This window comes from Manis javanica, chromosome 5 (genome assembly GCF_040802235.1).
Source record: "Manis javanica isolate MJ-LG chromosome 5, MJ_LKY, whole genome shotgun sequence".
In the NCBI taxonomy this organism is placed as follows: domain Eukaryota; kingdom Metazoa; phylum Chordata; class Mammalia; order Pholidota; family Manidae; genus Manis; species Manis javanica.
Window position 1 is genome coordinate 136,037,437 of NC_133160.1, and position 16,111 is coordinate 136,053,547.

Sequence of the window (16,111 nt, forward strand, 5' to 3'; positions counted from 1 at the left end):
CCTAGGCCATGAAACAAGCTCAATAAATTTAAAGTAATTAAAATTGTATATATTTACTTTAATCACAAAGGATTAATGGAATAAATCAGTAAGAAAAAAAATTTGGAAAATTCACAAATATGTATAAATTAAATAGCATACTTGTAAATAGTAATGAGTGAAAGAAGGAACCACACATGAAATTATAAAATTCTTCTGGATGAATTAAAGTGAAGAAACAACATGCAAAACTTACAGGATGCAATTATAGTGTGGTAGAGGGAAATTTATAGCTATAAATGATTGCATTATAAACAAGGAAAGATCTCAAATCAATAATGTAAGATTCTACCTTACCACACTTACAGAAAGAAGAGGAAACTAAACCTAAAGTTAGAGAAAAGCAGTAAGAAATATGAAGAAGGAAAAGAATGAAATGGAGAATAGAAAAAAAAAGAGAAAACAAAAAAAAACCACAAAATTTGACTCTGACAAGATCAACAAAATTGATAGACAGTTAGAGTGACCAGGAAAAGTGAGGAAGACTCAAATTAGTATATTGGAAATGAAAAGGTCATTAATATGGACCCTACAGGAATTCAAGGAAATGTATTTGTACTGTATTTGTACAAAAACAAATTAGATAACCTAGATGAAGTGGGCAAATTTCTAGGAAGATTCAAACTATCAAAACTAACAAAGAAATAAATAGAAAATCTGAGTAGATTTATATAAGGAAAGAGACTGAATTAGTTAAAAAATAAAAAACTGCCACAAAGCAAATTCCAAGACCATATTGCTTCTCTGATGAATTATTTTACAAAATATTTAAAATAGCACCAATCCTTCACAAACTTTCCTTAAAAAAAAAGGGAGAGAAGAGACCACTTTCCAGCTCATTTTATTAGTCCACTATGACCCTTATACTAAAATAAGACAGACATTGTAAGAAAAGAAAACTGCAGACCAATATCTTATGAATATAGACATATACATGCTCAACAAAATACTAACAAATCTAATACAGCAACAAATTAAAAATTTTGCACTAAAACCAAGTGAAGTATATCCCAGGAAAACAAAGTAGCTTCAACTCATGAAAATAAATATACCATGTTAATAGAATAAAGGTCAACTCTTTCACTATCATCTGCATACATTCATAAAAAGTATTTGACAAAATCACTCAGTTTTAGGGGACCATTCACTCAGTTTTAGGGGACCAGAAAATGAATGTTGGGGCATTCCAATATTAACAAGTTGGGAGAGCAAAGGAGTGAAGGATTCTGAGAAACAACCAATTAGATTGGAATAAAATCAAGAGATTGTGATGTTAAAGAGACTAAGTGAAGAAAGTCTTCCCTTGTTATATGCTGTCATAGCATATGTCATGTCTGTAATTGTGTAATTATAATTATAAATTTATTTGACTTTGCATTATATCTCTGTTTACTAGGTCATAGTAAGCTCCATTATGACAGCAGAAGCTATGTCCACTTTAAGATGACTCTGAACTAAGAATGAGAATTCATTTATTTGACAAAGATTTATTAAGAATATACACTATGTTGGGAGTTGTTTGGGGTTTTAACTTTGCTTAACAAACAAAAGTTCCTGACTTCATACTTAACTTCTAGTTGGAGGATATGGACCAGTACTATCTAATAGACCTTCTGTAATGATGGAAATGTTCAATTTGCTATCCAATATGGTAGCAATAGTTACATGTGCATAAAATATGGCTAGTATGCCTGAGGAACCAACCTTTTTTGTTTTAATTGAAAGTTAAATTTAGATAGCCATGTGTAGCTTGTGTTTACCATATGGGTAGGTACAGGCACTAAACAGTAATCATAGTAATTAAATGAACAGGGAGGGATGTGGAATTGTTGAACTTTAAAATAGGATGATAAGATGGCCTCACTGAGGAAGTAACAAAAGCCAACGGCTATGTTCAGTTGTGTTGAAAGTCATGCACCCGCCTGTAATGAACCTCTGGAAGCAACGGACCTTATATGCATAATTTCAAAAGTCCATCAATCATTCACAAAAAACTTTAGAGACATGATTTTACTCTTGCCAAATGTTAGAGATTTCTGTTTGAATGGTTTGACTGCTATTGTGTGTTACATTACCCAGTACAACTCAATTATCCGCAACTTTTTTCACATATTTTTTTGACAAGGTGTTTGAGAAAATATTTTCCACTTGCTGTCTTCATGGCTTCATGACTTTCCAATCCTCCTTTATTTGTTTTTTGTCCTTACAATTCTACTGCAACTGCTTGTTTCCAGGCTCTAAAGATAGTCTAATAGTCAAACAACAGGGCTTACTTTGGTATCTTTTAACAGCACCGCTTTAAAAATCCCTTGATTTCTATGTTTTTCTATTCTCATTGTCATTTTTTTTCTTTTGCCTCAACTACTGCAACCTTTTCCAAACTGGGTATATTGTCTTCCATCTCCTCTGATTGAGTTTGCCCACTGTTAATAAATGTAAAAACATTTCTAGTACAATAGCCCTGGACATAACATTCTGCAAATCAAAGTCTTTCTGAATACCTTGCTGAAGGTGTATATATACACAGACAGTATTATCATTGTGGCATATCCGATCTTTTTGATACCTCTTCCTTTCTTCACAGCCGATACCTCACCATTCTGCATGAATCAAACTATTCGCAAAGCATTTTTTAAAGTAGGCTTGATTTTTGCTGTGTGCTGTATCACCCAGTGAAGAACAATTTCATGAATTAATTTAAACTCTTCTTAAAATGATTTATGTGTTTATTTTACACATCTTTCGGGGCTACTTATTTATTTTTTCTATTAAGTATTTCAAGCATTCAAAAAAGTATAGAGCAGTATTATTTTTTTCTGTGACCAGTTTCACTAAATCTTGACTTTCCGAAATTGATTAAGATCAATTTTAAAGGGAAACTACTAGAAATACACGAGAAGTTCCATGTGCATCTCTAGTGTGTTATTCCTTTCCCTCCCAATAATAGCTGCCGTCCTGAATTTGATTATTGTTCGTAAGGATCACACATTCTTCTCTGTTTACTGCATGCACTCTTTATTTCTATAAAAATACCTATTATTAACTTCATGGTGTCTCATTATTAGCTTTTGGAAAAATCTATATAGAAGATCCTTTGCCTTCTGCATATTATGCTGTTGATATTCCTAAAACCAAAAATTTAGCTGATGAACATTTATTTATTTTGAGGTAACTCATGGTGGACATTTCTGTTAAAAGTTGTTTACTGTTCAGTAGGTAAATTTTGGTTTCCACTGAAATAGTGCTTTCTTTAAATACATACTTCTCTTTTGCTTGACTTTCAGTTTCTTCACTTGAACAAATTGCCTAGGCTTTCAACTTTCTGTCAATGGGTAGTCTGAGCTCTGCTGTCACAAATGACAGTGCCCATTCTGTATGAGTAGTAACAGTTATTCGTGGCCATTTTAAATGTGGATGAAATATTTTGGGAAAAGGCATATATTCTATGTGAACTATAATTAGACATTATTTGTTTATTCAAATATAAAACATCTAATATGGGGTACTCATTGTGTGCTAAGCACTGGTGATGTGACAGTGAACAGAAATGACACAGACCCTGTCTTTTAGTGAATTTGAATCCTGGTTGGGAGATAGACACCCATCCACATGTACAAAGTAAATATATATATATTAAGGTATGAAAATAATGGCAAATTCAAGAAAGTTCCATGAAAGTAAGTGTTAGAGGGAGAAAATGAGAGTTGTAGAGTTACATTATATAGGGGGGATTGTGGAGCCCTTACCTGAGGAGAAAATATTTAAATTGAGACTTGAAGGGCAGAGGAGCAATTAACTAGGAAAAGAAGTGAAGAGGTAATAGCCAGTGTGAAGACTGAGTCAGGACAGTACTTTGTACATCCACTAAATGCGGTCAGAACTTGAAAGGGCAACTTATACTCCCTGAAATGCAGAGAGTAAATTTCAGAATTACTCTGTGATATATATGTGCCACATGGATCAGAATATTGTAACAGGTAATAACAACACAAACCCTGGTCTAAGTCCACATGGGCAAACAAAAGAAAACCAGAATATACTATGGGTTACTTTGACAAGTTAGTGTCACAAGATACAGAAATAATGTCTATTCATAAAATCTCATCTTCCCTCTCCTTTCCTTCCCTTCTCTTATGGAAAGCTAAATCATAATCAAAGATTGCACTTCAAGTATAGAGCCCTGGTAAGTTGTGTTAGATGTATCAAATATTTGTAGTCATCACACTAAAATATTTCACTACACATGTTGGCTGTTGACAACTCTACATCCATCTGTACAGAAATCCTCTAAGTCTCATTACCAAGAATCCCTTTCCCAACTCAGATAGCTATTGGGTATTCATTGTTAGTGTTGTAGCTTGCTGAATTTCCTTTTTCTGATCTTCCATAACAGGAAACTGTCCCTTGCAGTACATATTCTTTAACTGTGTATGAAGTCAATAAGCCATGGAAGCATTTTTCTTTAAGGTAACTTTGCATATCTGTGTTCTACATCTTTAGGTGTTCCTTCCTCATACTGCTTACAGCTCTGAGGCTGCTCTTGTTTCTTTCTCTCTGGATTCTTAGCTGGCATTTTCTTGCAGCCACTAAGTACCAATAATACTCTCCCTTCCTCTTTACTTGCCATTTGGCATATAATGGATATTTCCTCATATCTTTACCAGGAATATAGTCACTCATTTTTGGTCATCTCTCTTCTCTAACTTTACTATTCTAGACTAAGGGCAACTCATAGTCCCTGAAATGCAGAGACTGAAGTTGCCACCAAAATATTAGTTCATCTATTTACTAAGGAGATTTATTTCATTAATCAGACTAAGGAGATTAATTTCATTTAACTTTATTTGGATGAAGAATTCCTTTAACTTTTTAATTTCTCTTCTCTGAAACATTTTAAATCAATATCTAGAATGATTAAAGTTTTATTCAATTGTTTATTGAATAAATGAGATAACATGATTGATTTGGTATGAATATAAGAGGAAAAAGTAAACAAACTTGAGTCCTATTTTCATCATTTCTTTCTCATAGCTTATATAAATCAGGTCCAGGAGCAGCTACACAATTTGGGAGACTCAGTCCAAGATGAAGATGCAGAGCCCTTTATTCAAAAAATAATAAAGAATTTCAAGAGAACAAAAACAGAACATTAAGCTAAACATGGGGCTCTTCTGCGCACAGGGCCCTGTGTGACTGCACCAGCTACAGGCCCGTGAAACTGCTCCTGTGCTGCTCTTTGGGGAGGGTGGCAGCTGAGAATGAACTTTATAAATATATTTATGTTTCAGATGAGTTTTGTGATAGAATTCATACATACAGTTTTTGGTACAAAATAGAATGTAAAATAATAAAGTTTCTCAAATATACTTACATGGAACATTATAACTGTCTTGGAATAGAGTATGATGATGAATAGAAATATGCCATTAATGAGAAAACACTTTTAGTTTCAAATTTATTGTTGTCTGTGGTATAATACTTTGGTTTACCCTGAAGGCTCAGGAACCAGATTGCTGGGGTTCGAAAACCTGGCTGTCTCTCCTCTACCAAGTGTGGGTCACTGGGCACATTACTTCACCTTTCTGTACATCAATATTAGGATTATAACAGAGAATCTAGCTCATAGGTTTGTCATGCAGGTTATTGTATTTCAAGTCCTTTAAAGCATTTAAAGTCTACTCTGTTATTTCAAAATCCTTTTTGCTTTTTATTTTTGCCTTAGTGGATACTATAGCCCAGACTTAGATTACTTTCTCTTTCATGGTTGTGAATTAATGTCCAGTATAATAATAAAAATATTTCATAATGTGTAGAATTACAAATCTGACATTAGCAGATGAGATATTCAGTTCATGGTGACAGAAATTAATGATGTACTTTTTAGTTCCTTTAAGAATATTGAAAAGGTTTTTCCTTTAAATCTTTTCTTTGAGCTTTTCCACCATCATCATTTGGCTTACTTAAAATCAAAGATCTAAATCAACCGTTTAAAAGAGCAATCCAGTTAATTGTGTTACAGTTAATAAGTTATATAACTTTAGAATCTAATTCACTTCAAACTTAGCATTTTAGGCATTCTCTAATACATTTAAACTCATTTGAAAATAATTCATTATGATTGTAGGTCATTTGCTTTTTTTTTATGTCACTTAATAATAGAGCTTTTTATATTAATATGAATTACATTTATTTATAATGATCAACAACCAGTTTTTGTGCTTTATTTGGGCTATATACTAATTTACAATCTACAAACTAAATCTCTACCATCATGAAAAACCACCTGAAATATTTAGTTTAAATATCAAATTTAGGACTATTTCAAATGGTAACTATTACTAACCACATTTAATTTTTCTATGGTGATAAATTTATTGTAAAACAGTTCAATGAAGATAGATTCTAAAAATCTATTCATTCTGAGCAACATGCTTAAAACAGAACATTCTAATCAGGTATAGTTTCCCAGTAAAAATGTCATAATACTTCCAGGCATTTAGCATTAAGTATTATAAAACAATTGAGCAATGTAGATATTTTTCTTGATTGTGAAAGTTGAAAAGAAAATAAAAAGCAATATTCCTAAACATTATGTAGCTTTCTAACTATGCCATATATTTGACCCCTTTTCTCTCGGTGGCTCACATTACATGTTATCTATATTCAATCTCTTTTTCTCATATCAGACAGTATTACTGAAGTCTTCACTAACATCTACGTGACCAGTTTTGGCCCTGTCTCAGATACAGATATGGTGAGTTGTCATTAAATAGTATTTTTACTTCATATAATGGGAAGTATGGGAATTTAGAATAAGCAAGTGTTTTTGGTTTTATAGAATTATGTATCTTTCTCATACTTATTTAGTATACCCAAATACATGGTGAGTTTAAGATGTTTGTTTGTATCTGTGGTGCACCATTCCAGCTTGAGTGTTCAAATTAACTCTTTATATTTAATTTATATATATATATATATATATCCAAAGTGTGTCTACCTAAGTTTAGTGTTGTAAAAAATTTTTTAATAAAAGTGATTATATTACTGAGAACCATTTTCTAGGAATAAGACACCTGCTTGGACTTCCATAAGTAACGTCTATACAGATTCATAGACAACTGCTTCTTACAGACTGTGATCATGCTGAGTGTCATAAATGGACACTTTCCAAAGGTACTGAGTAAGGTGGGCTCCTTGTCATGCTTTCTGAATACATACAGTACATGCATCATGCATTCTACATCCTTAGGAAGCATATGTAAATCAATCTAAAGAAAACTAGAATCTTGACCATCTTATATTCTGTGTAACTGATGTTTAGTTTTCTTTAAAGTGAGGTGGGTAGGAGAGGGAAGTTGGTCTGTTGGGTTAGTAACTGGTGGACTAGAAACATTATAGATAAATTCTTGAGTTAGCAAAAAAAAATTGGCAATCAGTCTTCCATTTCTGTAGCTAATTATAGTGCTTTGTTATGGAATTATTAGTTGAAATAATTTTTCATCTGCCCTCTTCTATCCCGGGAAGGGAGAATTCAGGGAGATGCCCATTTCTGTGCCTTGCCTGGTCATTCTCCCTAGGTCATCTCTCCAGTTTTCTTCCCTCTCTGATAACCTAGGGAGCAGGATGACGGGCTTTCCCCCAAGACAAAGCCACAAAAACTAAAGGTTTTCCTTTTGTGGAGACATTCATAAGTATTGTTAGCCAATTTATTGGGATATCTCTACCTTTCCTTGAGGTAGCAGATATACCACTTTTATCATAAAATATTTGCTTTTTATTCCACAAGAGCCACTCCTCTGAACTCATAGCCCTTTTCTTATATTGAGTTGGATGGCTGAAAATGTAAGGAGGCAGAGGAATGATGGCCCTCAACTTCGGGGAGATGGTTGAAACCGAACAATGGCAAGTCTTCAAAGTTATTTCAGATTAGAATGTGAAGATTTAATTGTCTTTTTCCCCTCAATTCTGGGTCTTAGTCACAAGTCTTCAAAAATAGGAAGAAATGTATTTTCAACATAACCATCTCCAGTCCCTTGCAGTATCTTAATCTGCCTCTTTCCATAGGTCAATTTAAGTGTGTAGGAACATGAAAAGATGACAGAGATGTATTTAACACAGGTGTGGATTCCAAATATTATTGGTTGGCTGTAAAGATAATATGTCTTTGTAGCATGTCTTAGTAAATGCTCCCGAATATTACAGAGACACTTTAAGAATGAGCATCTAACCTATTTGGAATCAAGTGGAGAAGGCAGAATTTTGTCTAGCCACTGCATTGAAAAACTACAGAATAATTACATAAATGATGATTCTCATATGGTTACTTTGGTGTCTTATTACTGGCCAAAACAGAAAGGCAAATTATGTAGGACCCCAAAATATCAAAATTTTCAATGTTGTGTATTTTGTGTTGTAAATATTAGTAGTAACATTTAGTACACTAAAGTTTTCATTTTATTTTTTGCAAAATGAATTATTTAATCTCAAAAAAGTCAAAAACAAAAAATACATATATGCTTTTTCTAGACACATCAATTATTTGTTATTTGGGAGTTTTAGATAAACTCAGTCATATATTTTTGGCAAAGTGTACAAAGTGACTCTCTTCCAGTGGTAATAATGGATTAGACTAATCCTCCTGTTTGTTCTGATCATCCTTTAGGATTACACATTTAGCAAGCTGGTAGCTTCAATTTCACATGGGTTAAAGAATTGAATGTAACTACTGAAACCATAAAAGTAGAAGGAAACATAGGGGATAAACTATTTGACATAGGTCTTGGCAATTATTTTTGGATTTGACACCAACAGCAAATAAACAAGTAGGACTACATCAAACTGAAAAAAAGCTTCTGCACAGCACAGGAACAAGATGAATTCATAAACAAGATGAATATATAATGGCAGAAAATATTTGCAAATCATATATCTGATAAGGGGTTAATACCCAAAATGCATAAAGAGCTGACACAACTCAATAACAAAAAATAATGAAAAAAAATACCAGTTTAAAACAATCCAGTTTTTAAAAAGGAGGAGAATTTATTCACACAGCCAAGATATGGAAACATGCCATACATACATATATAAATATAAATAAATAAATAAATATACATATACACACACACACACACACACACACACACACACACACACACACACACACACACACACACACACATATATATATATATATATATATGAATGTTATTCAGCCAAGAACAAGATCCTAACATTTGTGACAACATTAAAAAGCATTATGCTAAGTGAAATAAGCCAGACAGAGAAAGACAAGGTATTACATGGTATCACTTAGATGCAGAATTTTTTTAAAAAGTCAGGTTCATAGAAAGAGAGAGTAGATAAGGGGTTACCAGGGGCTAAGATTGGGGAAGAAAGGAAGAGATTGGTAAAAGGGTACAAAGATTCAGCTATGAGATGAATGAGGTCTGAGGATCTAATATAAAATGTGATGACCGTGGTTAATAACAGTGTATTGTATAATTAAAATTCTTTGAGCATAGAACTAAAATGTTCTGACACACATGTGCACAAAATAAAGATGAATATGAGGTGGTGAATGTGCTAATTAACTGGTGGGGAAAATCCTTTAACAATGTATATATACATCAAATCACCAATGTGTACACTTTAAAAGACTTAAAATTTTATTTTTCAGGTATACCTTAATAATGTTGAAATTTTGTTTAGAAAAGAAAACACTGATTGTTTAGTTAATGTTTCCAGGTAGGAATTCCTTCTAGTCATTTATCGGTAAATTTATGTATTTTTACAAATTCTAAATTCTATAGTTAGAATTGTGGGAAAACTCATATATGAAAAAAGAAATGGGAAAAGCACTATAATTCTCCTGCAAGAATTAAAGTGAACAGTCAACATAAGGAATCAATTGGTGTCAAGTTGAAGCCAAGAGCAGGGAATCCTGATACGTGAAGCTGAAGACTCAAAGGTCAAGTATACCACATCCCATTACTTCTGACAGAAGCATTCATGATCAATCACATGTCTACTGGCTGAGTGTCTGTGGTTCTGTTTGCTGCTGTCATTCTTAAAAATAATTGTTAATACATTTATATGCAAAAATTTAAAATAAAATCTGGTAGCTGATGTTAGGTGTGCAGTCATTAGTGACAGAACACAAATTTAAATTACTTCATTTCTGAACTGAATTCAAAACTTCAGTATCTTCAGTGAATTTAATCCAAGAACTTAAAAGAAAATGAGCAGGCTTAAGGTATGCTTTCTTATTTTGGGAGACCCTGCCATACATTATATTAAAATGCACTCACATTCCAAACTATATGTCAAATGTTGTTGACTGGGATTGTAGTTGACAACATTTAAATTTTAAAAAATTACTTATATTGATATTTTTAGTTTTCTTTTTCTGTGTTGGAGTGTATGTGTGTGTGAGTGTGTGTATATGTTTGTGCATGTGTATCTATATATGGAAATATTCCCTAAAATAAAACACATATTTAACATCTCAGTAGACCCTTGAAATGTTTGAAGATCCTAGACATTTTTCCTAATGATACATTTCCCTTGAATCATCAGCCAAACACAGTCCTACAGGATTCTCTTTGGTCATGTCAGATTTTCTACTTTACTTCTCTTGTTATTCACCTGTTCACTCAGTCTTTCCAATAGTTGGCTTGGGATTCTGATATTTGCAAGACTGCCAAGTGGGCACATACTTACTCTACCATCAAGGTGCAGTCAGAAGAAAACCTCCATAGTAACAATTTGAATAGGGAAAATTTAATATAGTGAATTATGTTAAATAGTACAGGAGGTTGAAGAATAAAACAGGGTAAGGGAAGACTCTAAGCAATACAGAATTAGTAAATACAGAAGGCAGATTCTACTTCTATGGGTGTAGCCTCACTAACAGGGAAGGAACCAAGGACTTGGAAGAGTGCCCTTCCCCCCAGGGCTGAGATTCAGGCCTCACTGGGAAGGATATTGTTGCTATAGGAACAGGCCATTGGTGCAGGGAAGGACGCATGTACGGATACATGTGAAGCTAGGGCACAGGAATGTCCTACCTTGTGGCTGAAAACTCTCAGCATGCCAGTCCTTTAAAGCTGTGCCAAAGACAGGCAGTACCCCTGAACCAGGAAGGGAACCAGAAAAATCCCTCCTCTTGCTATGATATTGACATATCCCTCCCACACCCTCTAATAATGAAGCCTAACATGGTGTGAGCTGGAAGGAGCAGTGTTTACAGAGTCCTTTTCCTGTATCACAAAGAAGGAGAAAGAAAGTGGACTTGCAGCTAAGAGGCAATACACTGATAACTGGTATATGTAATAATGTGTGATACGGGGAAGGTTTTGAGTGAGAGTCACAGATAGTTTGATCACTAAACAGGTATTGTTAGATATTTGTCCAAATCTAAAGAAAGGTAATATGGGGAAAATTAAAGTTGAATAATGTGCCTACATATGCAACACAGACACGCACAAATACACATATTACTTATGTTGTAAATCTAATAGGGAAGGTAGAACTCAGTTTAAAAGCAGGTATACATTTTGCGAAGAGAAATGGTTTGGTCTTCATGATGATCAAATGGAGTGGTTTTCGATCTTAATCTTAATTTTTCTGGAAAGCAAGATAAATAATGAGGAAAAGTTTGAATTAATGTTAGTGTAGGTGGCCAGGTCAAGAAATGAAACGTGTATGTAACACTCTACAAAGAAAGGAATTTAATGTGATTTAAAGGGAAAACACTCCTATATTATTATTACCCATATGTAAAAGTGGATATCAAGATATATAATTCATGTCTTACATAAGCAGTTTGTTAATGGGGAAAGAATAAAATTTAGAGTTAATTTCACTGTTAGTAGCTTAGCTGGTACACTTCTATTTCTATGCAGTGTGCATACTCAGGAACAAGCCCTAAAACTCCAAGTCCTTTTCAAATTGGTGATGTAGATTTGCTGTGACATTAGCCTGGGAGGAAAAAGCAGCATAGCAAAAAGAATTAAGAACCAAAAGAACACACACACACACACACACACACACACACACACACACACACACACACACACACACTGCTTCTTAGAATCATTAACCAGTGTAATTGTCCAATGAAGTTATACATCAAAATTATAATTAAAGATTCTAATTACAATGTCTGCAATTAACTTTAAAAATCTTTTATTTCAACACTTAAAAAATTCATGAGTAAGAAGGTAATTAAAGTCAGGAATGTACTAATAGGTGACAATTGACAAAGTTTGTAGTAGGCGTGTGCAATTTTGTGATTTATAACTCACCCCTCTGCTTTTTTTTTCTTTCTTTCCTCCTTAGTTTCTGTATAGGAGGTCTTCTCCAGTGTTAGGAAACATTTTCATTGTATGTGCACATTCTCTGGGCATAAGTGCTGTAGCCACCAATTATTGCACCAGAACATAGACTTAGAATCTCAGTCCAAATGGTCGTCTCTTGTGGTGCTAAACCTTAGGGTTATTCTTGAACAGGAAACTTTGAAGTTATCTCAAGATTTCTGATCTAGAGTTCACCGTTAGCCTGTTTCAAAGCAGGCAACAGGTAAATGGTAAGCTTGGTTTATTGGTCATCTCAGTCCCCTCCATTAATACTTTCCTACCCATCTGAAAATACTGAGTGCATTATTTCTTAGACTCCCCAGATATTGTTGGGGTATTACAGCCTTCAGTAGTTTACATATATAGAGAAGTTTACAGAGTTATTGGATCTCAATATTTGGTTAAAAATTGACACAGGGCTTGGGTATTAACCCTTATCAGAAGGTGTCATTTCTAAATGTAGCTAGATAAAGAAATCTGCTTTGGTTCTTAACAACAAAAGTCAGAGAACACTGCCTTTTATTCCTTATTGGATGCAATGATGTGCAATAGTCAGATGTCTGAATCATTTATAGCCCTCTGTTGAGATAGGATTCTGGATACTGAAGGCAGTAGGGTTAATCTGGTACTGGGAAGAACCCAGAGGTTTTGCCATAGTAACACCTTACTTATGTGGTGGGGTAAGAGTTTCAGAAAAAAGGGCAGATAAAGGCAGTTCGACTAGTGTGACTCTGTCCTACCTTCTCACAAGAGGGAGGGTTGTAGGAACCAGTTATATCCAGTCCTACTGCTCTTGGCTTCCAAGGGAAAAGGGCATTCCTTATTACCTGCCAGTTCTTTTGTATAAACTAAATAATAAACAACTATGATTTCTGAACATGAAGTGATTTCTTAAGTAAAAATCATAGATGTTGCATGTTTTTTTCTCCAGGTTGCAGCAGTGGAGTCTGTCTTTACGGAATAGCCACACAGAACTAGTCTGCCTTGATTAAGAATAATAAAAACCCAGTGCTGTTACTCTGTACATTTTCCAGGAGTTATCATTACATGTAGATTGTTGGCAGATGCAGAAGGTCTCAGATCCACGATGATTTTCCCAAGGGTTTCCCACAACATGAGGAAAAGGCAGTTTAATGCCAATGCAGGAGAACATTGCAAAAGTAGGGAAAGAACAACAATGTCCTAAGTTATGGTAAAGCCAAGAAAAGGATTCAAATGTGTCATTAGATTAAGAAAAAGGAGGCATTTACTGATCAAAGTAAAGGCAACCAGATTGCAGTGGGCTGAGCATGTGGGAGGTGAGGAAATGGAGAAATTGTGGAGGCAACATTTTTAAGCTTTGACTAGAGGAGGCGAGACAGAGGGCAGTACCGTAACTATCAGTGAGGCTTTTATTTTTAAAGATTGCATTGAACCTCTCCCTGTTCTCCGAACATGCCATTATCTTCAACAACTCTCTGGCCTTGCAAATGTTTTCCCCTGTTCTTGTTATGCTTCCCTCCTCCTTTGCCAACTGGAGATCATCCATTTATTCAAGGCCAGGCTGAAATTTCATCTTCTCATGTCTTTCTAAGCTACTCCAAGTAGAGTCGGTCTTTCTTGTCCTTGTGTTCCACCAGATGGTGTTCACACATTTTTATGGCTTTGCATACTGGATTATAAAAATCGTTACATGTCTTTCTTCCTTACTGCAGTGTGAGCTACTATGAGGCATGAATTGTGTTTGTTCATTTCAACAAAATTTACAAAATGCATACTCTGCATCTGTCACAGTGTTGGGGCTTAAAATTCTTAAGCCCCAAGTTACTTGCCCTCAAGTTATTCAGTGTTGTAGGGGGAGAACTAAGATGAATTATCAATTTTATAACAGTGTGATCATGCTTTTCTTGAAGTATGTATGGATTAATATGGTAGCTGAGGTGATGTGGGTAGAGGATATCTATAGCTGAAAAGTTTTCTAGGAAAAGAAGGTACCCAAGGAAGACAAATAAGGATTGACCACCTGCATAATCTGGGGAGAGTGTTTTAGCACAAACTGGAAGAGCTAGTTGAATTTAGTAAAGAGTGAAAGTTCAGTGTGACTAGAGCCTCAAATGCTATAAGGCATTTGGGAGGAGATGAGGCTAAAAAAGAACTCAGAGCCAGATCATGTAGAATCTTCTAGCCAATTGCCCACAACAGAAAGCCATAAAACCATCCCCAAATAAAACGCTGAAATAGAGTAGGTCTCTGTTACCAGAGAACTTATTATGCCTGGCTTCCTTTGATTTGTGTCAACATTCTTTAAAATATAAATATTATACAGAATTAAAGTCTACTGTGCTTAGTTTAATATAGTTACACAGACACACAAATGCAAACATATCCCCTTCACACTGAGAATTTCAGGATTATTGCATACCAGTGACTGCTTGTCATAAGATATCTGAGAGCTTCTCTACCATCTGCCTCTGATGACACCTTCCTCCTTATGTACCATTAGAGCTGCCATCACCCAGAATCCTTGTCACTACATTTAAGTTCTAATGACTCCTCTCATTCATTCATGGACTAATTATCTTATTTCCTATGTTCCAGATAGTTTTTTAGATGCTGGCAATAGAGCTCTGAAGAAATTGGTCATGGTCATTGTTCTCAGTGTGGAGTAAAGCTGGCTCGATGTCGGGGTGGTAGGGAAGAGCCTCTGCAGCAGAGATCGATGGTTCTGGGTCGTAAGATGGAGCATGAGCCCTCAGAGGCCCTGCAGTGTCGGTACAGGGCAGCATCAGGTGGTGCAGGGGTTGGGGGATGCTGACCACAAAGCTAGAGAGGGAAGGGAGGGAGAGGTCATGCTGGGCCATGAAAGTGAGAAAGCGGTGGGGCTTCATCCTGAGGGCTTTCAACAATTCAACTGACCAGACTCAGAAACATCCATGTTTTGAATCTCCTTTCTCCCATCATGACAATATCTTGGGTGCATCTTGTAGCTTTCTGTTCACTGTGAAATATCAAAAAGTCCATGCCAGTCCAATTTAAATATCAATATTTTATGCCACTTAGATCTTCTCTCCTTTTCTCAGCCATTTTCACAACTAAGGGATGTACAGTGGATGATAAGCCATGATCTACTTTGCTTCTCTTTCTGGGTCTTCCGGAATTGAGGCAAGGGAAAGATTATGAAAAGGGGAAAAATATGTTTCTACCTAGTTTGTTCTGTTGGTGGTTCTCTCTTGGCAGTAAATGTCATTTATATGGATGGGAGACAAATGCAGGCTCTCTTGGGGCCCAATGGTGATTTTTTCTCAGTGACCCTTTTATTGCCCCAAACAGCAAACACACCAGTGGCTTATTCTTTAGCTAACCTCTCATGACATTCTGCTCAGCTGCTGCTCCCTGGTTCTTTTAACTCCTGGCTGCTCCTCCCTTGTCAGGTCACCTTCTTTTGAGTGTGGAGAATAGAGGAAGAAGGATACTTGGAAAGTGATTTATACTAGGCTAACTTCCGGATGTCCAGACTGTTTGTAAGAACACTGCACATATTACCTCCCTCCATCCTTACAAGAAGTAGGTTCTATTATCATCATTTTATAGATAAGTCAACTAAAATAGAGGTTAAAAAACCTGCTCACAGTCAAGGACCCTTGTCTACCTGACTCGAGAGCACATTCTCATAACAACTATTTTATATTACTCAGTTTATTATCACTGTGACCTTTGATCTTGTGTTTAAGTCA

At 35.1% G+C, this 16,111-nt stretch overlaps 1 protein-coding gene across 3 annotated transcripts in view; it reads left to right on the forward strand.

The window, feature by feature from the left end:
* GABRA2 (gamma-aminobutyric acid type A receptor subunit alpha2) overlaps window positions 1–16,111 on the forward strand; it is a 125,046-nt gene that overhangs the window by 44,806 nt on the left and 64,129 nt on the right. For all 3 annotated transcript variants that reach the window (XM_017664287.3, XM_073237674.1, XM_073237675.1), the window contains exon 4: window positions 6,726–6,793. In XM_017664287.3, the coding sequence (XP_017519776.1) occupies window positions 6,726–6,793 (68 nt within the window). The remainder of the gene's footprint in view (window positions 1–6,725; window positions 6,794–16,111) is intronic.